Genomic DNA, 26,381 nt, shown 5'->3' on the forward strand with positions numbered 1-26,381 from the left:
GACTGGGGCTGCCTCACTGGTCTCTCCTGCCCTGAGGTTTCTAGATTCTTGGAGCAGCTACTGCTTTCCCCAAATCTCCAGTCTGTAGCCAGCCATGGTGGGACCATTCAACCTCTGATCATGCAAGTCAATCTAATAAATCCCTCTCAAAGTTAATAAAGCCCCTCCTCTTATAGTTACATTTACATTCTATTTGTTCTGCTCCTCTGGAGAACTTTAGCCAATACAGCCAGTTTGAATAAATGAAAATGTAACCAATTAATAAGTTGCCATAGTCTCCAACCCTTCCCCATCCCTGGTAGACTAAAATCCCAGTGAATCTCCGGGATAAGAGCAGCCGAGTCTCGCCGGGCGGTGGTGGCGCACGCCTTTAATCCCAGCACTCGGGAGGCAGAGCCAGGCGGATCTCTGTGAGTTCGAGGCCAGCCTGGGCTACCAAGTGAGTCCCAGGAAAGGCGCAAAGCTACACAGAGAAACCCTGTCTCGAAAAACCAAAAAAAAAAAAAAAAAAAAGAGCAGCCGAGTCTCATCCAGGTGGAGCCCAGACTCTCAGAGAGGAACCCCAGCATCCCGAGTGAGCCACTCCATGGCCTAACGAGGACTGAGAAAAGGAAGAGATAGTTGACACCAAATAACGTTACACACAAAGTGTGGCAGGAGCCTGGGTTAGAGGCGGGAAGAGTGTGCAGACTGTATACTCAGCCTGGTGATGACGCTACAGTGCCACCAACAGAAGCTGCTCTGCCTGTTTCTAAGACCAGGTGTTCACATCTCCCCCAGGCCCTTGATGCTCAGCAAGCTAGACAAGGCCTCTTCACTGGCACCATCTGTGCATGGATGCCATTCTGGAGATCAAAGTCAATGACGGACAGCTGAGCCTTGCTGATACACTGTAAAGCGCTTTATCCTACCGACTGAAGAAAGACAGTTTTGCCTGTGCTCACCTGCAAAGCACCCCCACAACTCACTTGCCAAGTAAGCCTGACAACCTGAGTTCAATCTGAGGAGCCCATGATAAAAGGACAGAACCAATTTCTGAATGTTAGTCTCTGATTTTTACATGCATGCCATGGTACACACACACACACACACACACACACACACACATCATACAAACACACATAATAACAGCAACAATAACAACTTAGGTTTGCTCCCTAAACCCTCTTGTGACAAGGTCTTCCGGCAGCTAACACTCATACAGAGAGACCCAGTCCCACTGCTCAACTCCATCACCTGCGTGCTATCACTGGCTTTAGGAAAGATCCCAAGTTAGTGACTACCTCAGCTTCTGGGTACATAGGTGACATGTGTGCCATCAGTGATGAAGCTGCGGGTTGCCCTTGCCCCAGCTTACCCTGTGCCCTGCCCCCTGCACTCTGCACCCTGCCCACCCAGCGGAGCTGGATATTTCTCTCTTCACCTTTCTCAACACAGAGAGAGGGCCAGAGAGATCCTGTTTCACCCAAGGGATAGAATTTCTGAATCCCAGGCATCTGCTGAACAGTATCCTTCCCGACAGTCCTCCTGTGGACCCTGAGACCAGCACATCCCTTCCACTATGGACAACTGACGGCACCAGAGCTGCAGAGGCTCACACAGACCGAGACACACCTTCCCCTCCATCACTCCTGCTGGTAAGCGCTGATCCATGCTGTTTTTCTTTGGCCCACTCTTCAGTCTCTTCAGTTGGATCTTAACACCCATACCAGGCTCCAAGTGGCATTCTCCTAGAGGTCTTGAGGCATTCTGGGAAAATTCAATTGCATGCATGGCAACAAGTGTCAGCCAGTCGAGCTGGCTCACTTCCCAGCATGCTCTTAGGAAGCTGCGTTCTTCTTACGGTCGCTTTCCCGGCTGTTTAGCTCAAGGCATTCCAAGAACACTAGCTTCAGTCTGGGCTCTGACTTTCTGTGAGAAGAAAGCATAGGCCACTGTGCAATTTTGCTTCAGAAATTCTGGAGTCCTACGGGGACTTAAGGAGCCCCCAGAAACCCCTCCATAGGCTCCCTGTTTGGTGCCCCACATACAAGCCAATGGAAGAGCAGACCTAGAGAAGCTAGAGCTTTAGCCAGGAAGACACTAGCTTTAGTGTCTTCTGCCGGACCCACAGTGGCAACTCTTTCCACCCACCCCACTACCATAGGCAGATGTCTACAATTCTACTATAGGTGCTTTGTTCCCTAAATGGTACTTTTGTGTCCCAAGCAATGAATTATTCAACAAATATTTTCTTTCAGTGGTTCTTCTGTATTTGAGATAACATATTGTTCCAGGGCCTGGGGTGATACAAGGATATGAATCCTTCTCCCAAATCTCTCTGTAAACATTGTCAACATGCTTGCTTTACTGATTACGGGATTTAAAAGAAAAGAGATGAAGTAACTATCCCAAGGTCACACAGCTTAAGAAATCCTGAAAACAGCCAGCCATGGTGGCATACACCTGTAGTCCCAACACAAGAAAGCTGAGGCAAGGACGTCAAGAGTTCCAGGCCAGCCTGGGCTACATAGGGAAAGCCTGTTTTAGATGAAGGAGGAGTGAGGGAGAAGGGAGGAGGAGAGGGAGGGGGGGAGGGAAAGAAGGGGGGAGGGAGAAGAGGAGGGGAGAGGAGGAGGAGGAGGGGGAGGAAGAGAGGGGAGGAGGAAGAGAAATAATTTTGAAACACAGCTGTGGGGAAGTTTGGCAGTACCTACGAAAAAGAAATGGTAGCATTTGACCTGCTGTATCCAGTGTCAACATGAGGACACAGAACTCGCTGGCCTGGACCTGGGTCACCTATGCAGGGAAAGGGGAACAAAGGAGAATGTGTGGGCAGTGACTGCTGTCCCACGGAGCAAGAGCCAAGCTCATTCTCCCCTCCAACCCTTGATAGATGGCACATGCATCCACACACTAGACTTGGCTCCAGGTCCCACCACAACACAGGAGACAGAGGCACATGCAGGATGCATGCTAGACTAGGTGTGACGGATTCTCCTGAAGGCCTCTGCCTAGGATGCCAGGATCCAAACTGGCTGTGAGGAGGAGTGCCCTGGTAGCTGCATAGGAGGGACAGAAAAGACAGCCGCCCTCCAGATGAGAGGTAACGTCTGAACAAGTCATGGTAAGAGAGGGAACAGGGAAGATCAGCAGACAGGGGACATCACAGGGGCAGACATAACAGGCTTTGAAAATGACAGAGTGAGATGGTGGGAGAAAAGGAAGCCTTTACTAGAGTTGTAAAAGACTAGAGCATCCCTTAGGGGAAGGGAAGACAGAGTGAGCTCAGGCCGTCACAGGAGCAAAGGACAGACCTAGGAGGCCATCACAGGAGCAAAGGACAGACCTAGGAGGCCATCACAGGAGCAAAGGACAGACCTAGGAGTACTCTCAAAACCAAGCCAGCAACTGGGAGAGGGGAGCACATGGGACCTCATAACTCAGGAAGCAGAGCAGGAGGATTTCAAGTTTAAGTTCAACCTAAGCTACATGGCAAGACCCTGTATCAAAATGATGATGATGATGACGACGACAACGACGATAAGGACTCTATAAATAAACAGGCCAAGGCAGCCAGGCCCTGCCTCCAATGCATACCAGAACCAACTATTACATAGTACCTGTCATGTGTCCAGAGTTGTCCTAAGAACTCACATAACAGTAGCCTGCCCATCATAGAGAGGAAGAAGCACAGAGATGAAGTGGCCTGCACGGGGCCACAGGACTAGAGCTGGTGGCTGATGTCAGTCAGCATCCATGCTTGCTAAGCAAACTGCCTCACAGGAGGATCAAGGAAGAAAGGGGTAGGGGTGGTGCTAGGTTAATTTACCCATGATGAATTACAACCCCCTGCCAGATCTGAGAAGATGAAAGGACCCACCCTAACCCTTGGGATAGGCTGCCTAACAGCACTGGCTCAAATGCAAACACAGCCTGGTCCCTGCCTCACCACTCACTACCCTAACCACTCTAGATGGGTAGTGCCCTCATCTATAAACGAGGACAATACTAGCAGTCTTCCCGCCTCAGGTCTACCTGTTACGTAGTTCCAATGAAAACAAGAATGTAATTATTTTAGAAGTTGTGAGGTTGTACAAAGCTGCGTGGGACACCAGAGTTGAAGGGTGAGGGAAGCTGCTGGCTTCTTGTGCCTTAATTCCTCCAGGCCCTTCATGCAGGGACAGATCTGGCCAACCCGGCAAGTCTACTTTGACTAGCTGTCATCTCCCGTGTACTTCGGTCAACACAGATCAAGGTGTCCCACGTGGGCAGGCAGGTGTTTATTAACAGCAAAGAAAGAATATAAGAATGGAAGGAGCTAAAGTGACTTCCCTGGTGTTACACAGCCAGGAAGAGGCAGAGATTGCATCCCTGGAGTCCATGTACATGCTCCCTTTCCAACTGACAAAATGGCTTTGTGAAATCACAGGCTCATGTCAAGGGTGGCAGGAAGAGAGAGTTAAATAGTCATATCCCCAATGTTATAATTTCTCCTAAAGATATTCTTGCATTCATTGAGAATAGCTAGAAGCAACTTCACATTTGATGGGGCAGGAGGTAGGCAGGAGAAGTTTTACAGGAACATAATCCCCTCCTTACCTGCCTGTCCTGTCCTACCTGAGGCAGCTAAGTAGGGGTGACCGGCAGGAGGGTTCGGTGGGGCTCATCTAAAGAGAGAAACAACAGGATCCAGAGTCTGGATGGGGACCTGCTTGAGAACATGATGTGTTAGCGCGCAGACAGTTCTGGGCTCTGCCTCGGTTCTCTGGAGGGTCCCATCTGCCTCCACACTTTCCCACGAGCTTGTTGGGGAGTAGCCGACACGGGGACTCTACAGACAGACAGCCCATAGTTATTTTGGTCACTGAATTAAACAGAAACTGCTTCAGGGAAGAAGCAGGCTGCAGTGAGCCAGCCCCCCCTAGCTTCCATCAGCACCGAAGCTGCAAGAAGGCATTCAGTATTCCAAGCCCAAGGCCTCCCCGTATTTCCCCTGGCATCTAGAAACTGCACCAACATCATAGAGGTAGATGAACCCTTCTCTCCCAGGCAAATAGAGAGGCAATATCGGTGCTTAGTGCACAAAACCAAGAAGTCCAGGGAAAAGAGTCTAGGGGACCTTTCCCCTAGCTGACTTTCAGAGCAAAATCATTTTCCCCAAGAGCAGGAGATTCCGGTCCCCACGGTTAACAGCAGACGAGTTGTAAGCCTCACTTGCTGCCAGAATGAATTACCCTGGGCTCATTCTTTTCAACATTGCTGCTGCTACTTGGGGTTTAAATGAAAGAGCTCTTGCCTGCATCTTTCCATCCCTTTCGGAAGATAGCTTTGTCCTTGAGCAGTCCTCACAGGGAGAGAGGCACGCTGCCCACGCTGTGCCCATCGCCACTCTAACAAGGAAGAGAGCCATGTGACCAGCCATCTGAGCCCCTCCAGTCCTCCTTGTCTTCTTCAATTGCTCCAAGCAACAGAACATTCTCCTGTTCCAAGAGGCACAAAGATTAGATTGGAGAAAGGGGTCAGGCACCCCTGGAATAGAAATACCTGTGAAGTGTGGGTGGTGCTGCAGGGGTCGGCCTGCCCATGCGCATCTGCATATTTTCTCAGATGTCTTGGTAATTATGTATGTAGTGTACATGTGTCTATGAGTACTTGCACAAGAAGGTGTATGTGTGTCAATGTGTGGGTGGATGTAGTTTTGCATGCATGCACGTGTGTGTGCCTGTGTGTGCCTCTCTCTCTCTGTGTGTGTGTGTGTGTGTGTGTGTGTGTGTGTGTGTGTGTATGAGTTCCCAGGCAGAGCAAATGAACCCACATGAATATCACCCATGCCAGCGGGTCTGCAATTGTGGAATTAGAGAATAATAGAAAGAGTGTTGAGTTTGGAATGAAAACACCCAGGTGTGAGTCACAGCTCCCTAGCATGGACTAGTCACGCACCCTTCTGCACCTCAGTGTCTCCCTGTGTTAAATGAAAACAAGGTTCCTTGCCTATGACAGTAGACACAGCCAGGTTCCAACCCTGTATGGACTTGGAACACATTGTTAATCTGAGTGCAGTTACCTAGAGCAGTCACCTCATCCATTGTGGCAGGACAGGAGGAGACAGTCTGCTATCCCCTCACTGATCAACACATGCATCTCAGGCAGCCTCTGAGAGGGCTCTGCTACTGCACCAATAAGTGCAGAAGAGCTACCAAGAGAGAGAAAGGAGAAAGGACCATTCTCACCCTCATCCCTGATCTCTGAGCAGCTGACACTTTCAGCATTCACAGAGCATCTGTATCACGTGGGAGGGGCTTCTATGTAACATAACTGCCTCTCCACCAACTCATGGGGCAGGGAGCAAGAAAATCACCCTAAGTCTGAGGAACCTAAGTCAAGGGACCGTATCAACTTGTCCTTAGTCACACAGGCAGCAGATGGGCAACACGAGATCAAGAGCCACACTGAAACTGAGATCTGGCCCTTGACTCTGCCCCCCCAGAGCCTGTATCCACAGCCACCCAATGTGATAGTGTTTTGCTGAAGAGATAAAAAAGGGTTTATCTTGAGAGCCAGCCTGCAGAGGACCAGCAAGACCCGCAGCTAGCTGTCCATAGAAGGTGAAACAGGAAAATTAAAGATGTAAAGAGCACAGAGAGGCCAGGAATTGCTTCCTGCAAGACAACAGCGCCCTCTCCTGTCCAGTCAAAGCAGCACGGCAGTCAGTCTTCCACCTCCTTTTTCCGCAATCCCCACTCAAAACTCCAGGAGACAATGAAAACCCACTCCAAGCCCCACTGCCTGGGGACTCCCTAGTCCCCTCCACAGGCCAACAGCCATGCAACATCTGATCTTGCCAGTGACAGATATCTGTGTGCTGCCTCTCTCTGGGACCTGGGGTCCTTAGACACAGTATACACAATTGTCTTTGCAGATGACTTCTTGCAGTCATTGTCAGACTCCCTGACAGCTGCTGCCTTACCTGACTGTGGAGGAGGAATTCGGTTGTTGCTAAGCAACCAAAGGCAACTGGTATGGAAAGGCCAAGGAATGGGCTCCAGACCCTTTCTGCTTCGTACAGCTCAGTGATCTTGCAAAATTACACCTGCAGCCCCAACACCAGCCACAGGCATCTGCCTGACTCTTATAGAAGAAGCCTGAGGTCGAGTATGCAGGAAGTTCCAGGTTTGGTCATGACAGTGACCATCACACCACAGAGACTCATCAACATATCTGTGTATGGACCAAAAATCCAGAAGTGTTATAGAGTAAGCTGGGAACACGATGGTTTGTGCAAAGGCAGTGGAAATGGATCAGACAGACTTCTCAGGATCTAGATGATGTGCCTCAGGCCATACAGCAAGTCTGTCTAACTCCGGGAAGGAGCAGTAAGATGGCACATTGAGATGCCCTAGGACAGTGAGTGGGCTAGACTGCTCCTGAGCGCTACATGCTGTGGGATACAAACATGGCCGCCCTCTGGAAAGGAAACACGAACCAATAGCACTGCGCCCTGGAAAGTATAGCCAAACTTCTAAAGAGTGCTCAAGAGGACAGCAGCGTCTCCACCTGGCACCCTCCAGGAAAGCTTTCCCTTCAGGCAAGGTTAGAAGAGTGGCCGGCACACACGGCGGCCCAGAAGGAGGAAGCTCGGCAAATATGCCACAGGGAAGGAGCTCCATCTGCACAGAGTGCACTCAGCACTCTACCGGGCAAGCGTGCAGATTACGGGAGGAGCTGGACATTATGATCCCTTCAGCCATAGGTAAGAGCTCTGCTTGGAGTCAGAGCAGCTCTGCAGAGAGGCCTTGGAGGACCCGGAGAGTACAAACCAAGACTGTTGTTAGCTGTCATGGGGACCGTCACACTAGCAAGCGTGACAGTGAAGACTGCTCCAAATACCCTCAGCTCGGCCCTGCAGGGGCTCTTTCCCCACCAGAGAATGGCGACACCCCCCCCCCAGGCTGAGAATCCAGAGAAAGAACCAAAACCAATCTCCGTTCCTACGAATGGCCATGGAAATAAAGTGAATTATCTCCAGAGGAACGGATCTTCCCACACCACATAAAATGGCACGAGGCAGAGGAGGCCAGCCTGCTATGGCCAGAGGCTGCATTAACATTTCAGACATTTCCAAGCTAGGGTAATCTCCCCACTGCCTGCTCCTCAGAGAAGTAACACCCCTCCAGGGGTCCAGAAACCACGTCAGCCCCAGGCCACAGCATTCCCTCTTGCTAATAAATATCTGCTGATCCAAACCAACTATCAAGATGGCGTCTTCTAGATCCAACAGAGTTTACAGAATTTCAACAGTATGATAGCCTAAATAAGATCTACATACGGACCACACCAGTCAGCATGCCATCATGGATGGGGGAGTTTTCACAAGGCCCCACCCCTGGATGAAGAGCTACAAACAGTCAAACAACGGCTTCTGGGAGGGGGAGAATCGGTTTTCTCCAGGGATAAGTGAACAGCCCTAAACACAGGTACTTATGAGCAACACTAAATAGACTTTGTAGATTATATAGATTATATCTAGGTCATAATGATTATAGAAGAGGTCATGAATTTAAGAGAGGGAGGACATGGGAGGAGGGGGATAAAAGTAATGTAAATATTATACTCATATGTGAAAGTCTCAAAATATATTTGTCAAAAGTATCTGCTGAGCCCTTACAACGTGAGCTGTCTTGGAGCTGGGCACCATGTGAGTTCCATGCAAGCGCACACATGCAGCCCGTGCAGCCTGCAAAGCACCCCGGGTCGTTTGCTTTGGTCCTCACCCGGATCTTGAAGCCCAGTGGCAAAGCATGCACTTTGGGCTTTGTGTGCTTGCTTTCCTTTTAGCTTTAAGGATTCGAGGACACAGCATGATGCACACAGATTTAAAGCACGCAACCTGATGCTTTCGGATGTGTGTATACACCTGTGATGCCATCACCACAGTGGGGATAAGAGTCACCCTCCCTCTAAGAGGTCAGTGGAGCCCACATTGTGACTCCTCCCCCGCCCTTCCCTCCCTCACCTCTAGGCCGCTGCTGATCTGCTTTCTGCTGATGATGATTGGCATTTCTGAGGTTTTGTATTCATGAAATTATTCTATATGTTCTCCTCTGGCTTCTTTGACTCAGCCTATTTTCTGATTATAGCTGACAACACGGAGGCTTGATGAGATACTGCAAGCAGTTAGTGATCCCAAAGCAGTATAGACAATACAGGTGTCCTGGCTCAGAGCCCAGCACGCTCCCTGTCACTCATACTTACCACGCCATCATTCAGTCGCCAGACATGCACTGAGCTCTTGGGTGGCCTGAGTCCTGTGAAATAAGACACAGCCCCTGCCCTCGGGAACTTCCAATGACTCTTTCCCATCTTTATTCACCCACTTGATAAAGGACACAAACCAAATGATCACTCTGTGTGGTTGCATTGTTGGAAGGGATGCTGTCCCCCTCTGCCATCCTCCTAGCTGCCACTTCAGACTGGACCCTGGTCTGGTGCGGTAGTGATTCAAGGTAAATCCTGTCCTTCAAGAACATGCAAAAAAACAGGAGGAAAGCCCTATGAAACGTAGCCTGTGGCTCGGGCACTTGTAAGAGAGTTTAGGTGCTAAGGCTGAGCCTGTGGGAATTGTCACTCCACATGGAGAGCTGAAGAGCACTCAGTGCAGCAGGCCAGGACCCAAGGAGACAGCTGAAGCTGCACTGGCCAGTGTAGGCTCCATGGATAAGGCAGGTTCTAGACTGTCTCCACATGAGCAGGCAAGCTGACAAGGGACAGAATAATGAGCTAGAGGCAGGACATTGTAGAGATGGGTCAGGCAGAGCAGGTGGGAAGGGTGTGGAGCTGAGATTCCTTTGCATTTCCTCACAAGAACCATATTTCTCCCCAGGAGTTTTTGTATTTGGTGAGGAAGGGGGAAGAGAGGGCGGAGGGCAGTTAGTTACCTGCCTTTAAAGATAACTTAAAAGTGATTTCACTGTTACACCATATGTAATTCACAATATAATCTTTTTTGGTTTTACCTTTTCTTTCGGGGTGGGAATTTGCACACGTGAGTTCAGGTGCACATGCCCTATGCCAGGGGGCTGAGGGGACACCTAGTGTCCTACTTTATCTGTGTCTGCCTTATGCTCTTGAGACGGGGTCTCCACTGAACACGGAACTCACTGTTTTTTCAGCTAGGCTGGCTGGCCAGCAAGTATCTTGTCTCAACACGTACACACACACACACACACACACACACACACACACACACACATACACACACACACACACACACACACACATACACACACACTCATACACACACACACACACACACACACCACAGAACTGAGATAAGATGATGGTATGGCCACACCAGTTTTTACATGGGTCTAACTAGAGGCCCAAATTTATGTCCTCATACTGGCACAGCAAGCTCTCTTACCCACTGATCCATCTCCTCATCTTCTTGGCATAGTCTTTGAGGTGGAATTACTATTCTTCTCACCCATTTCATAGACCAGAAAACTAAGTCATAAAATCCAGTAGTTTACTCAACAATATTCAACCCCTAAGTAGTGGAATAAAGCTCCATGCCAGGTCCCTTTCACCCATACAGCTAACGCTATAGGGTCACACGTATGACCCAGGGTTTGAGGGGCGACCAATTGGCTCTGTTCTTAGAAATCTTGCACACAGTTCCATCCTGTCTTCCAACCACGCTGTCCATCACCGAGCCTCATGCAGGGTGCCTGTGTGGTTATATCTTCTGCAGTCTGTATAGAAGTGGGAGTTCAGTGAAAATGAGGATGCCTGCAAAGGCCACATGCATGCCTAAGAGACAGAACAAGTGCTCAGCATCCTGACTTCACCACCTAATTCATGTACATGGACTGCAAAGGAAGAGGGGGCACCCAAAGAGCACTGAGATCCCGCAACTCTATAAGCCTAGCTCCCCACATCCCAGCCACCCGTGGTGTAGTGATGATGGTTCTGAGCCAAGAGACCACAGCAGCGTTCACAGGACTCTGCAGTGACGGAAGTCACTTGTCCCTACAATCCAACAGAGCTAGCATCTTCTAACCCTCTATCTGCTGCCATCCAGTGAGATAAGGGAGCGTGAAATCACTTTGAAGAAAGCACAACACTGGACACAGCAGGAACTCCCTGCCCCCTCTAATGTAACTATTCCAAGGCCATGGTCACAACAGATGCCACCTCAGGCTAGGTCACTTACCTCTGCCTCCACACTCAACCCCAGCCTGCCTGGCTACAATGCTCTTCAATAGAAACTGAAGCTGGCAGGAACCTGAAGAGAGATTGTTCATCTATGTTCATGCATATCCAAGCCTGGGCTCTTTTGTCCTAACCCTACCTCAAATGCCCCCTACACACAGGGTGGGATGAATGGAGAAAGGGAGGGAACGAGGGGGGGAGGGGGCAGAGAAAGAATTATTTGTTTCCATTAAAAAAATTATTCACCTTGGACTAGAGCCAAAAATACTTCCACTGGCTAGTAACTTCTATATTTCCTGTGATGTGGAAAGGTTTCCAAACATAGCAATAGGTGTAATGTAATCATCTTTCTGCCAAGCATTTCGCATATTATCACATTAACTATGCCCTCAAAGTTCTCCTTCCAGATGAGGGGCTCAAAGCACACACAGTGTGATTTTGTAGAACACTGTAGATTGGCCACCCTGCCTCCATTCTCTAATTCTTCCTGATGGAATCCCAGACCTCACCAGGTGGTCCAAGAAGTAATGATGGAGGTGACTGAGAGAGTAGAGCTTTGACTGCGTTTAGAGTAAACAGAAGGATTCATAAGAAACTGATGGTTGGATGCAAAAGAGAAGTGCTAAGAGTGGCAATGGGTGTGGGAAGTGCTGGGTAGAATGACAGCCTTCATGAGCACAAAACTATACTTTTATTACCAAAGACCGTTAGCTTTCTCATTGTGGTGTCTCCCTTTCTGACTCCATGTTTGAAGACCCTCCTATTCTGGAGACATTTTACCCTTAACATTTTTTATTAGTAGTACATGTGAACAAACTCAATGGAGCAAAAACAATATCAGGGGATGAATGTTGAAAGAACGACCACGTTCCTCCTCCAGCCAATGCTAAGTCATTGTTAATCCACTGATAGACCTTGTCTCAACAGTCAAGCTGTATCTGACTCCCCTGTGATGACTGTCCATTTCTCCACAGCTCCCAGCAGGCAGCAAAGACTGGGGGCCTCCATGCTGCTTTCCTGACTCCCTAGAATGGATGTGTGTGGTTGGAAAGAAATGGAGGTTGCTCTGGTCAACTTTGATAACTCGGATGAAATCCATGAAGAGCCAGGCTATGCCACAGACTTTGACCCCAAAGGTCGGCCTTGTAGCAGTCCCTTTCCCAACTGGAGAGTCCTCATCAGTGACAGCACCAACCATGAAACTGCCTTCTCCAAGATTCCAGGAGAGTTCGTGGATCCCCCAGGGCCTGAGCCAGTGGTCTTGAATGAAGGAAACCAAAGGGTGATCATTAACATTGCTGGCCTGAGGTTTGAGACTCAGCTCAGAACTCTCAACCAATTCCCAGAGACACTCCTGGGAGACCGGGAGAAGAGGATGCAATTTTTTGACTCCATGAGAAATGAATATTTCTTTGATAGAAACAGACCTAGTTTTGATGGAATCTTATATTATTACCAGTCTGGTGGGAAAATACGGCGGCCAGCCAACGTGCCTATCGATGTTTTCGCTGATGAGATCTCCTTTTATGAGCTGGGTAGTGAGGCCATGGACCAGTTCCGGGAAGATGAAGGCTTCATCAAGGACCCTGAAACACTGCTGCCCACCAACGATTTCCACCGGCAGTTCTGGCTTCTCTTCGAGTACCCTGAGAGCTCCAGTGCAGCGCGTGGTGTGGCCGTGGTCTCGGTTTTGGTTGTAGTCATCTCTATCACCATCTTCTGCCTGGAAACACTCCCAGAGTTCAGAGAAGACAGGGAGCTGAAGGTGGTCAGAGACCCCAGTATCAACACAAACAAAACAGGCCTCTCTCAGACCATGTTCACCGACCCTTTCTTCATGGTGGAGTCCACCTGCATCGTGTGGTTCACCTTTGAGCTGGTGCTCCGCTTTGTGGTCTGTCCCAGCAAGACTGACTTCTTCAAAAACATCATGAACATCATCGACATCATTTCCATCATCCCTTACTTTGCAACCCTCATCACGGAGCTGGTCCAAGAGACAGAGCCAAGTGCCCAACAGAACATGTCCCTGGCCATCCTGAGGATCATCCGCCTGGTAAGGGTCTTCCGCATCTTCAAGCTCTCCCGCCACTCTAAGGGGCTGCAGATCCTGGGGCAGACACTCAAGGCTTCCATGCGAGAGCTGGGGCTGCTCATCTTCTTCCTCTTCATAGGGGTCATCCTCTTCTCCAGTGCTGTCTACTTTGCTGAGGTTGACGAGCCAGAGTCCCATTTCTCTAGCATTCCTGATGGCTTCTGGTGGGCTGTGGTCACCATGACAACTGTAGGCTACGGTGACATGTGCCCAACCACCCCAGGAGGGAAGATTGTGGGTACTCTGTGTGCCATCGCTGGCGTCCTCACCATTGCCCTCCCTGTACCTGTCATTGTCTCCAACTTCAACTACTTCTATCACCGTGAGACTGAGAATGAGGAGAAGCAAAACATCCCTGGAGAAATTGACAAAATCCTCAATGAAATGGGCTCCAGAACGGGGAGTACCGACTCTCTTAACAAGACCAATGGAGGCTGTTCCACAGAGAAGTCCAGGAAGTGACCAGTCCAGGGCTTCTAGAGCCTCTGGACCTCTTTCTCCCTCCTCTCACGGTTTTCCCAAGATTATAGTGAAGTTTTGTGGCCAACAGGCCGTCTCTGACTGTGAGCTGTTTTAATAAAACCGTATTTTTGTTCTTTCCTGGGCTGTTTTTCTCAACCCATTACAAGAGTTCGTCTCCTTTCCTCTGAAAGCTGTGGTTCAGCCCTACACTAGAACTGTGGGTATTACCTATTAGTGCAGAAAGCAAGCCTGTCCAGGCCTAGCAAATCAGAGTCGGCCTTTTAACATAGTAAAGATTAAAAACTATGGGATTCGGTCTCCCTTAAAATGATGCATATTAAAAGACCAGAACTGGGCTAAGGGGGTGGGTAAAATGCTTGCCGTGTAAATGTGAGGACCTGAGTTTGAATCCTTGGAACCTACATAAAGGCTAGGCAGGTATGGCCTAGTGATCCCATCACTAAGGAGGCAGAGATGGGAGATTCCAGAAACAAACTGGCTAGCTAGACCAGCTCAATGGGCAAATTTCTGTTTCAATGAGAGAGCTTGCCTCAAAACATAAGGTGAAGTAATGAGATCAAATTGCTATCAATCCACGGAATCAGCTTAATGATCAAAGGAATTTATTTGGGGATTAACTCACAAGAGAGAAATAAGGGATTGTAGCAGGATCCTGAAAGGGTGAGGCAAGGTTCGAGCTCTATCCTGGTTCATCTCAGCATCCAAAATCCACGAGGTAGCCAAGAGGGCTAACGTACATGCATCCCAGGTCTTAAGGGTCCCCAGTGGTCACACCCCAGGGATAGATATTTAGCAGCTACCTGCTGCCTCATTAGGGGTGATGCTTCAGGGCATGGCACCAACAACCATCCACTACAATGAAGAGTGTTGAAGAAGACACGTGACATCAGGCTTTTACATGTACCTGCACAAATGTATACCCACATACATGTGAGCATGCGTACACATACGCACACACACCACACATACAAGTAAAAAATTAAAATAAAGTGAAATTCAAATAAGTAGAATAAAAAGCCGGAGCTGTAGCACTGAATATAAGCAATGAATTGTTTAGTAGTAATGCCTGTTTAGCATTGCATAAGCAAGTCCATCCACTGACATTGTGCTACCGCCTCCCACTACAACCTGTACAGCACGTTTGATTGTTACCCTGTTGCCATCCTGGCTGGCAGGAATGAGCATATTCTAAACAGGCAGTTGTGCTGCTCCCTTTAAGAGGACTCCAGAGTACTTCAAGGAATCGGAATCTCACCCCAGGAGTCTCACACCAGGAGAAGGAAAATGCTGAGCCCTGTCACTAGCCGGGGGTAATTGGTCTCCAGAAAGAGATTTACAACTTTTCAAACCATCTTGCAGGAGAGACTGGAGCAGAGACAGTGATGGGTCAGTGACCACCAGGACCACTCCTTAGCTGAGACTGCTTAGCCATACAAACCTCTGGCCCTCTGCTTAAAGCTAAACCTCATGCTGTGACCCCTAGACTGACTTGGACGGTCACTGTATCTTACTTCATCTTCCCAATGCGGCCTTATTGAATAAATCTTTTTCTGCAAAAACCACAATTTTTACTTCAAAGGGGATAAGAGTTTATTCGGAGCCAAATATGCGTGACTGTGGCTTGAAGGGCTAGCTCCAATTTCATATTCCAACATGACCGCAGTTTCATGAAGCTGTATCACAGTAGAACACAGAAAATCACCTATCAAGACTTTTTCAAACGCATTGATGAACACATCAGGTAGGGCGTTACAGCAAAGCTGGAACATCTCTACTGTAGACCTCAGACATATGTGAGGACACTCTTAGACTTTGACTGATAGAACTAGTAGTCTATAAAGTTAGGAACTAGTAGTCTATAAAGTTAGGATAAAATAACTCCGCCAGTAAGAATTTACCTCCAGCCCTCCTGACCTTAATGAGGTCTCTAGAGCCTAGAAGGCAGGCAGAGAGAACCAGTTCCTGTACATTGTCCTTTGACCTCCACATGCACACCATGGCCTGTGTACACACACACACACACACACACACACACACACACACACACACACAACTAAATAAATAAATGTATTAGTTACTTTTCTATGGCTGTAATAAAACACCGTGACCAAAGTAACTTGTAAAAGACTAGTTTGACCGGGTTTACAGTCCCAGAGGGTGACAGTCTGGTGGCAGAGAGAAAGAAAGCATGGCGGCGGGGGGGGGGGGGGGGGGGGGCCTGGAGCAGCACTGAGAGCTCACATCTGGATCTACAGGCAGGAAGCAGAGCGTTAACTCAAAAGAGTCTTTTGAAAAACTTCAAATAACTTTCTCCAGCAAAGCCACACCTCCTAATCCTTCCCAGGCAACCACCAACAGGGGATCAAATACTTGAGACTTACGGGGTACATTACATCCAAACATCACAATAAATGAATGTTAAAAAAAAAAAATCTTAACCAAAGTTTCCCCTTGCTAATCACAAACATGTTCAGTCAGACCCAGGAGTAAGAGAGGAATGGCTATTAAGGGCGCTAGAGATAAACTGTAATCAGGCTGTGGACCTGTGACATTACAACCTTCCACAACCGCTGAAGTATTAATCTGGTCATCAGCTTTGTGGAAGGTTCAGGATAAGGTGTGGTTTCTCCTAGGAACTTCCATTCACACACTATTAATTTGGCTGTTTTAATTGGCTTATTAAGGATGGATGGTGGACCCCAGCTTGTTAGGGCTGTCAGAGCACAAGCCCTGACTCTGGTGACTCTGGGAGTACTGCCATGTTACAGATGACCAAAGGGACATACCCTACAGTCACACAGAAACAAAGGCAGTCAATCTCCTACCTTTGAGTCTTACATTCTTTCCTGTAAAGAGGAGTGTTTGAGCAGGTTGGAGAAAGAGAGAAAGGAGTTTGAAGTTGATTTTTTCAACCCTCTGTTCAGGGACACTTGTCCCCAAACTCTTCCCAGCCTCTGAAAGTGGTACACGCCCTGCCCCCTTGGTTCTCAGCCCTTTCTTTAGACAGTGGACAGGTTGTGTGGTCGTTGGTTGGTTGGTTTTTGTTTGGTTTTTGGGTTTGGGGCTTGGGGTTTGTTTGCTTGCTTGCTTGTTTCTTCCCTTTACCTGGCCCACTCCCAGGGTATAGCACAGACTCTGGAGATCCTGAGAATGAGTGAGCAATGTGCACAGAGGACAGCTCCAGGAACATAGACAGATCTGCCCGCCTCAGGGTTCATCTCCCATAGGATGACCAGGAATTGGCCGGTAGCCTATGGAGCAGCTGGAGAGGAAAAAGCAGGCATGTGTCCAGGCTTACCCAAGGATGACAGTTGGGTCAGGCTGACCTGAACTAAAACATGGCCTTCCTGAGAGAGGAGATTGATCAGCCCACCAAGCTCCCAGGACAAGAATATCAGAATACCAAAGGATGGAGAAGGAAGCCTGTGCTGTGTCCCTCCCAACTGTCCCAATACCCAAACACCAGCCATTATAAGAAAGGTAAGTCAGTGCAAGTTCTGTGCCCCGGGTCCTAAGGGACTGCACAACCCATGGTACACAATTCCCCGTGTATGTCAGAGATCTTTAGAAAAATAGAACCAAAGGTGGATGGGTAGGTGGGTATGAAGAGCTGCATATAAATATTTGCATATATAAGCTCACGCACACCTGCGACATTATATATGCAGTAATCCCTTTATTACGGCAGATGTCTTTCAAGACTTCTAGGAAGTGCTGGTAACCTGCAGGGTGAGCAGGCAAGCTGGAAACCCAAGAGAACTGGTGGCATAGTTCCAGGATGGAGGCTGGCAGGCTCAAAACCCAAATAGAGTCCTCAAAAGTTTCTTTGTACATTGGATTACAGTTAACACAGGAACTCACAAATGGACAAATTGCATAGAATAAATGTCTGTGGAGTACTTAGCCAGGAATGAGACATCAGTATCACCCATTTCCCACAAGGCTCAGGGAATATCGCCAAAGAAGGGTGGAAATATTCTAAGTGTCAAAGAGGACTGAGGTGAAACAGTGTCTCCTAGACATGACAGGACAACTGCACTCCTGAACTCACAGCAACTGTGGTTGACTGCCCGAGATCTTGCATAGACTGAGGAGACCCTCATGAGCCCCCATTCTAGCTAAAAAGCTATGGACAGTTGGTGGTTGCCAGAGAAGGGAGTCAGTTTTCTTTGGGGGGTACTGTCCCTGGTAGGTTAACTGTGCTCTAGTGGATGGTCCCACACCCACTCATATCTGGGCAGCCCAAATTTGACTCAGTGGAGGGTATCAATAGATGATAGATAGATAGATAGATAGATAGATAGATAGATAGATAGATAGATAGATAGATAGACAGATGATTGATAGATAGATAGATAGACGGACGGACAGACAGACAAAAAGAGGGAACTGGAAAGATGGCTCAGTGGTTAAGAGAGCTTACTGCTCTGGCAGAGGACCAGAGTTCAGTTCCCAGCACCCAGATCTGGAGGCTCACAACCCCTGTAATTCCAGTTCTGGGAGATCTACTGCCTTCCTCTGGCTTCTGTGGACCTGTGGACACATGTGCACAGGCACACACACAGAGATAGAGAGACAGAGACAGAGACAGAGAGAGAAAGACAGACAGACAGAGACAGAGTTTAAAACATTTCAAACATCTAGAGAATTCTGAGTGGAAAATCCTCTAGACTTGAAATCAAAGACCTGTCTGGATTCTTACTAATTAGGTAATTTAGTCCTCAATGGACTAGTTTCCTTAAATGGAAAATAAAAATTTAAATTTAATGGGGGAGTGCTAGAGAGATGGCTTAGCAGTTAAGAGCATTTATTGCTCTGACAGAAGGTCCAAGCTGGATTCCCAGCACCTACATGGGGGCTCACAAACCCCCTTTAGTCCAGTTCCAGGGACTCCAACCCTCTCTTCTGTCCTCCACAGGCACAAAGCATGCACGTGGGACACAGACATGCATTCAGGCAAACACCCATACACATAAAATAAAATAAAAAGCAGAAGCATTTTTAAAAGGAAAAAAACTGTCTCACAGTGAAGGTTTCTCCTCACTCTAGCCCCACCCCACCCCCCAGAGGGAGCAGGATGGGAAGTCCTCCTGTTTATCCTTCCTTACTTGGTGGTCAGGGGTATTCTACAGGGTCTTCCACAGGCAAAGAACTTGTTATTTCTTTTGCCTTTTTTCTCTTTCTTTCTCCCCACCAGCAACCCCCAGCACCTCTGAGTGCTAGGGAAGGAACTTGGGACCTCATACACGGTAGGCAAATGTTTTTAATCACTGAGTTACGTCCCCAGCCCTCCTTCCCCTTTTTATTTTGAGACGGGGCTTAATCAAATCGTCCAGGCTGGCTTGCACTCTCTTCATTGCCTGGGCAGGCCTTGAACCCGCTACCCTCTTGGCCCAGCCTCCCAGTAGCTGAGATCACAGGCCTGTGCCACCAGGCCCATGTGGGAGCTCCTGACTCTGAGTCTTACACTCTATCTCTTCGAACTAAATTTAAAAAATGGGTTGAATTACACTTGTCTCACCACGCTGTAGGGAGGGCTCAACATAAATTAGTGAGTTGTTACACTATAAATACTTTCCTTTGGAACTAATTAACAGATACCAAATGAACTTGCCTTCATAATTCTAGTCAGATCACAGCTCTCGGCAGAAGAAAACAGTCGAGGGACAGAATAAAATTCATGGGCTGGGGAGATGTGTAAGTCAATAAAGTGTCTTATCAACAGAAAGACATGAGTTCAGTACCCCAAGCCCATGTTCTGAAAAAAAAATCCAGTGTGGTGGCATGCACCTCTATTATCAGTGCTGAGGAGGCAGAGGCAGAGACAGGCAGATTCCTGGGGATCTGTCAGCCAGCCTAGCCTACTTGGCACATTCCAGGACAATGATAGACCCTATCTAAAAAAAGAAAAAAGTAGACTGTAGCCAAAGTTATCCTGTTCCTGTCCAGCTCCCACGGCACTCAGACCCAAGCAAACACACAGAGACTTATATTATTTATAAACTGTATGGTCTAATGGCTCAGGCTTCTTGCTAGCTGTTCTTATATCTTAAATTAACCCATTTCTATAAATCTATACCTTACCACGTGGCTCGTGGCTTACCGGTACTTTACATCCAGCTCCTCATGGCAGCGGCTGGCAGTGTCTCTCTGCCTCAGCCTTCCACTTCCCAGCATTTTCCTCTCTCCTTGTCCTGCCTACACTATCCTTCCTGCCTGGCTACTGGCCAATCAGCATTTTATTTATCAATCAACCATAGCAACATATATTTACAGCATACAGGACATCCCACAGCAGTAGACAATATATGAGAAGTGACATCAGAAGTTATCCTCTGGCCTCCACAGGTAAAAATGAACACACAAGCACAAACGCACACACATACACATAAAATAATTGAATTACCCAATAGAGGATGCAGACTGTAGCCAGGGTTGAGATAATATTGTGAATAATAAGCAGCTACCCTATTTTACCTGCTTTACCTCAATTCCCCTTCCTCCCCACCAAACTGAAGACAGCTGCCCTGTGCTCTTCACAGACATGGCAGAAGCTGGCCCCGATGGCCTGCTCTGCCTTACTCAAGTCCTCAATGGGAGTCCACAAGCTGGGCCAGGAGTATATTAGGCAAGTGACAGAAACTCAGCCCAAACTGAACCAATTCTGTTCAGATTCTGTGGCTCCCCTGACTGAGAACTGCAAGATGAAGGCCAATAGTGGAGTAGCTGCATGTGGGGACCCAAACTCCACTTCAGAGCTCTCATTTCCTCCTCCCATCCATGTCCTGCTGGCTGGTCTCCATGCGCCCTGATGAGGATATTCTCCATAGGGCAGGGGGTCTAATGGTGCTCAGTGCACAGCTTTATCCCACTTAACCAAAACAGAGGATATACATACATACATATGTACGTACGTACGTACATACATACATATGTACGTACATACATACATACATATGTACGTACGTACATACATACAACTCCCTCTATAGTTCATGCCTCATTTAAAATGTTAACATTAAAAGGTGGGATTTTTGTTTTAATTCAGTTATATTCAAAGTGCTTGTTTTTAGCATACAGTAGGTATTTAATATTTGTTGAATTAATTGTCCCTTTAAGCTCTCCTTCCCAGTTACCCTAAAGAGACCAAACTGAGCTACACTGTGGTAGATCCTGAGAACTCCCTGGCCAGACAGCCTAGCCAAAAGAAGAGTCTCCTTCAGCGAGAGGCCCTGTCTCAAGACAGCTAAGTGGAGAGCAGTAGAAGGTACTCAGCATCTTGCTCGGGCTCTGCATACATATGGGTGCAAGCACCTGCACGCTCACACGCATGTACCACACACATGTGCAAATGCATGAAACAGGGCCGCCAACATCTTCATAATTACTGAATGCAGGTGGTATATCTAGGCAGCTCATTTTTACCATTTTTTTTTTTTTGTGTGTGTGTGTATGCCTGGAATTTTGGTAATAGAAAATGTTTAAGTCTCTAGCTTCCACCGGGAAGTTAGAAGATGGCCATGTGCTGGTTGTTTTTTTTGTCAACTTGACACAAGCTTAGATGTATCTGGGAAGAGGTAATCTTAATTGAGAAAAACCCTCCATCAGATTGGCCTCTAAGGCAAGCCTGTAGGGCATTTTCTTGATTAATGATTAATGATTAATGATTAATGTGAAAGGTCCCAGCCCACTGGGGGTGCTGCCACTCTGGACTGTGCAAGAAAGCAGACTGAGTAAGCCACAGGGAGCCAGTCAGTAAGCAGCGTTCCCCCATGACTTCTGCTCCAGTTCCTGCCTCCAGGTTCCTGCCTTGAGTTCCTGCCTTGGCTTTCCCTGATGATGGACCACAACCTGTAATAAGCCAAGTAAACCCCTTCCTCCCTAAGTTGCTTTTGGTCATGGTGGTTATTACAGCAAAAGAAACTTAAGACAGGCCACCAGGTAAGTACAAAAAGTGGACGCTGCCCTCCAGGTCACCACCTCTCCCGGCTCCCTCTGGGGTCCCTGACCTGACTGCAGGGAATTGGTGTCTGGGTTGGAGACACTACCAGAGAAGGTATGTAAAACTGCCCCTGAGCATGCTGGCTGGCTACAGAAGTGGTCCTGCTAGACTAGGTCAGGAAATGCATCTCCCATGAAGCTCTTGGATTATGTGCCCTCGTGTATCCGATGACTTACTGTCTTGGAGTCTGTGGCTCTCTCTAAGAGACGGGGAGGAACTTTTAAACAGGGAAGGAACCCAAGGGTTGTCCTTCCCTGGCTTAGAGAACAACTTCTTGCCCTGCCCCACCCCAGCCCACGCCCAGGCTGCGCCGACAGGCAGAACTCGGGAGGCAAGAAGGGAACCCAAAACGCAGTTCAGGACTCTCTGAGGGCCTGCCAGGACCTTCCAGGGCAGGTCCAGCAGGCTGTGGACCAGCAGCCTGACGCTCCTTCTCCCTCACTCCTGGCTTCTTGCACTGCCCAGCAGCTGGAGCAGAGCAGCCACTGGCCACCTCAGCAGGCTCAAAAGAACAGAGCAACTCTCCCTCAGGAACACTGAGACCAGAAGCCAGAAGCACACCCGGCCCAGAAGCCGGGGACCCACCTTTCCCCTCCCTAAGGGATCCAGGGCGTGGGGACGGGAAGGAGACTCACAAGGTGCCCTTCCCTGCTCAGCAGTTGATTGGAGCCTACCGAAAGATGAAACATACCCCATCCACCCGGCTGAGTGGAGTGCTCAAAGGCCCTTTGAAGGGAAAGGAAGAAAGACAGCCCAGTCTCCCCAGGGACTGCTGTCAGGGGAACGTTTGCCCTCAAACAGAGAGATGAAAAGGAGCTGGGGGTGGCAAAGAGCGCAGCGATGGGGAGAAGCAGATCAGACAAACTTTTGTTAGGGAATCTCAGGGGAAGCGGAGGTAAAGGCTTCCTTCGAAATGTCACGGGATAATGAATGCTATTTTACTCCCATTGCCGAAGTGACAGTCAGAGGCTTGGGGAGAGAAGGCGTGATTCTCCTTAGGAAGGAATTCTAGATGATCTTGTGCTCCTCGGAATCAAAGCAGTGATGGCTGAGCCCTCCCCTCCAGTCCCGATGGCTCCCACATGCACACAATATAAATATGACTATACAGAAGAAACAAAAACACCACACTCCCAAGGTTTCCATGAGATTTAAACGGGGTGCTCGTTGAGACTCTTAGCAAGCTGTAAAGGGTGCCATGCAAAGCAGGAGTTAGCAAACCGTGACTTGACCCTTACATGGGGGTGGTGGGTAGAGTCTAGGATAAAAGCCCACCTGTAGCTTGTGAACCTTCCAGGGGTCACAACTGCATCTTTGAGTGTTATAACCCCAGCAAAGTGTTGGGTACATAGTAGCTGATTGAAGGGCTGAGACATGGAAGGACCAAGTCAGAAGATCCCCCAAGCACCCCCATGCCTCCCAAATTGACATTAATTATGACCCACCTACCTGGAAAATTGTGTTTTGGTGGTGGTGGTGGTGGTGTGTCTGTGCGCATTTGTGTGCCCGTGTACATATATGTGCTAGTGACAAGCATGTGAGTATGCATGTGTACGTGCTGTGTGTGTGTAGAGGTCAGAAGACAACCTCCAGTGTCATTCCTCGGGTGCCGACTTTTTCACACAGCCTCTCAGTGACCTGAAACTCCTTGCCAAGTAGGCTGAACTGGGCAGCCAATGAGCCCCAGGGGTGCATCCGATTCTCCCTATCTAGCCCTGGGACCACAGGTCTGAACTAGCATGTCTGTGTTTTGTTTTGTTTTGTTTTGTTTTGTTTTGTTTTGTGTTTTTTTAATGTGGGTTCTGGGGATCAAACTTCATGCTTATGAGAAAGAACACTTTACCAATGTTTGTTTGTTTTCTTGAGACTGGGCCTTTGGGTTTCCTACACCACAAACTATAAAAGATGACCTTGAACTTCTGCTCTCCCTGCCTCCTCCTCCACAGTGCTGATTAGAGGCATGCACCACTACTGCCGGTGTTATGCAGTAGTGATCAAAGCCAGGGCTTCTACATTCTGGGCAAGCATTCCACACACTCAACTACATCCCTAGGCCTACCCAGAAAACTTGATTTAAGTAACTCCTTGGCACTGAGTTTCATATGCAGGCCCCAAATTCTCTATTTTTTTCCCTCAAAGTCCAAGCAGAAGATAACGGTTCCCTGCAGTGTGCCAATGACTAGCTTTGTTAGAGTATAGACATGAATCTGCTGTTTTCCTCAAACGTTACTCGGGTTCCTGCTATGGCCAGATGCTCAATCTGTCTCCAGGGTTACAGAGGCAGCCAAGGAGGGGCATCTCTGCCCTTGAAAAAGTAGATATGAGTTACAGACGATCCCGCCCTCCCTGTGAGTAAGAGGCCTCTCCTTGCAGTTTATCCTTCTGATTTCTGGTCTCTCCCTGGGAGTTCACAGGAAGATAAGCCACGCCTACCCCACCCATACCCCCTGCCTATCAAGCAGCAACACTGACCTTTTGTAGGTCACCCCAGCCATGAGAAGTGACAGTGTAACTGAAGATGTTCATTTTCTGCCTGCTTAATGACACGTGGTTATAACCAACTGGAAGAGACTCTGAAGCCTGGGAGAGAAGTTGGTTCAAGGTTGAACATAAACGCAAGTCAAGGAAGGTCTAGATGGAGCAAGAGAGGCACACGACGGTCTTTGATGTCCAGGGAACAAAACCCAAGAGTCTTGACTTTGCATTGTGCCGTTGTTTCCAGACAGAGAGAGAGAGATGGGAAGAGAGACAAGGACCTGAGACGTCAGGGAGACGGGCTAGGGAAGGAAGCTTTCTTGCGAGGATGCCTGAAATCACAGGTGAAGAGAGTAGAGGATCCCTTTTTTAGATGTAAATACGTAGAAAGAGCAAAGTGTGCGACCTTCTCTCTGGAGCTGGATAGAAAAGGAGACCTGGAAGAAAAGGAGAAAGGGAAAGTAAAATGGTTTCTTGGAGAGGAAAGCTTGCAGAACACTGCTCTAATACGCTCTGTGGTGTCTGTGAACGGCAACTCTTGAGGTTGGGCTATTTTAATAGTGGTGATTTTTTTTTTAAATAAAAACTGGAACACTGTTCGCTAGAGAAACCCAATGAGGAAGCACCATGTTGGTCCTCACAACACACTACATGAAGGTGTGTGTTAGATGCTTTATATAATAGATCTGAATTCGAAGTCTCAGCTTTGGTGCATGGCTATGACCAAGGCACTCAAACTCTTAGTGATTTAATCCTGTCAACTGCGCTGTGATTCATTACAAGAAAATTAAATAAGATGTTGCTAAGTTTGCATCAGGCCTGTCCTTCATGGGCCAACGTGTCACAGGCTTGGTCCCCAGCTTAGAGCTTTGGAAGGTGGTTGAAATTTCAGAAGGTGCGAGACTTGGGGCCAGTTTAAGCCACTGGGGAATGTACCCTTGAAGGGGATTATAGTCTCGTCCTTCTTTTTTTACCTGGCCCTAAAGTGAAGGGGCTTTCTCTGCCACAGTTCCCTCCATGATATACTATAATGGAGCCAATTGGTAATGGGCTGAAAATCCCAAAACTCTGAGACAAAATAAACATTTTCTCTTTATGATTATAGATATTCTGTTATGATAATAGAAACTGATAAAATATAAATCAAACATAAAGGTCCTTTCATAGTTCAGGCACTAAATAAATGGTCATTGTTTTGTTTTGTTTTTTTCTCCTCCATGAGTTCTCAGGAAAAGGTTAAAAGCATAAGCAAGCTCCCTCCTGTCCCTTGGTAACCACATACTCCAACTTAGGGTAGGACAGTCCTAGCAGCAGGTCAGAGCATGGCCCTTGGCCTCCCGTCCTGTGAGCCCCTTAAGACGATTCCAGATTTTCCCTGAAGTAGGAGTGACTAGCTCCCAGCTCTCCTGTGACACTCAATGTCATTCTCAGAACAGCTTCCTAACACAGGTATAACCATAGCAACCATCAACACTGTGGACCTGAGACATCCATCCCACAGACGTTGTTACCCACGTGGCCCTCACAACACCCTTGCTTTAGTGCTGATGTAACACACTCGAAAGAGCTCAGAGAATCACCATGTCTCCTGGCAGCCTTCTCTGAGGTCATTGGTATCCACCACTGAGAGGGTCCTGCCAACTGCACTTTACCAGAAGCCAGAGTTTGCTCTGAGAAAATGGGAGAGAACATAGAAAGAGCCCCTCCACTATCTTAAAGGATATGGGCTATCCTAGGGCTGAATGTGTGGTCTGCACCCTCTGGGAAGTCCATCACAAAAACATCAGTGTGGGAAGGCTGTTTTGGCAAGGCCACAGCTTGGGGGCTTACTAACAAAAACTCTTGTCTAACAGTTCTGAGGCACCAAGGTCAAGGCTGAGGTCAGCAGAGTTGGTTTCTGGGGCTGCAGACGGCTGTCTTCTTCCTCTGTGTCTTCACGTGGCCTTCCCTTTCTATGTCTCTCTGGTTCCAGATCTCCTCCTTTGTAGAAGCACGTCAGTCATATTGAATCAGGCCCCGCCCCGCTGGCCTCAAATAAGGTCGTATGCTGAGGTACTGAGGATCAGGGCTCCTGATGCCTCTCATGCTTTGTGGGTAAGCATAGAAGAGACCAATGAGGTAAGAAGGGAAGGA

At 48.2% G+C, this 26,381-nt stretch overlaps 1 protein-coding gene across 1 annotated transcript; it reads left to right on the forward strand.

The window, feature by feature from the left end:
- Window positions 1-12,223: 12,223 nt before the first annotated feature.
- Kcna10 (potassium voltage-gated channel subfamily A member 10) lies at window positions 12,224-13,848 on the forward strand. The gene has a single exon (XM_059264947.1). The coding sequence runs from the start codon at window positions 12,224-12,226 to the stop codon at window positions 13,748-13,750; it is 1,527 nt and encodes a 508-aa protein (XP_059120930.1). The 3' UTR covers window positions 13,751-13,848.
- Window positions 13,849-26,381: the final 12,533 nt, after the last annotated feature.

Source organism: Peromyscus eremicus, chromosome 6 (assembly GCF_949786415.1).
Source record: "Peromyscus eremicus chromosome 6, PerEre_H2_v1, whole genome shotgun sequence".
Lineage (NCBI taxonomy): Eukaryota > Metazoa > Chordata > Mammalia > Rodentia > Cricetidae > Peromyscus > Peromyscus eremicus.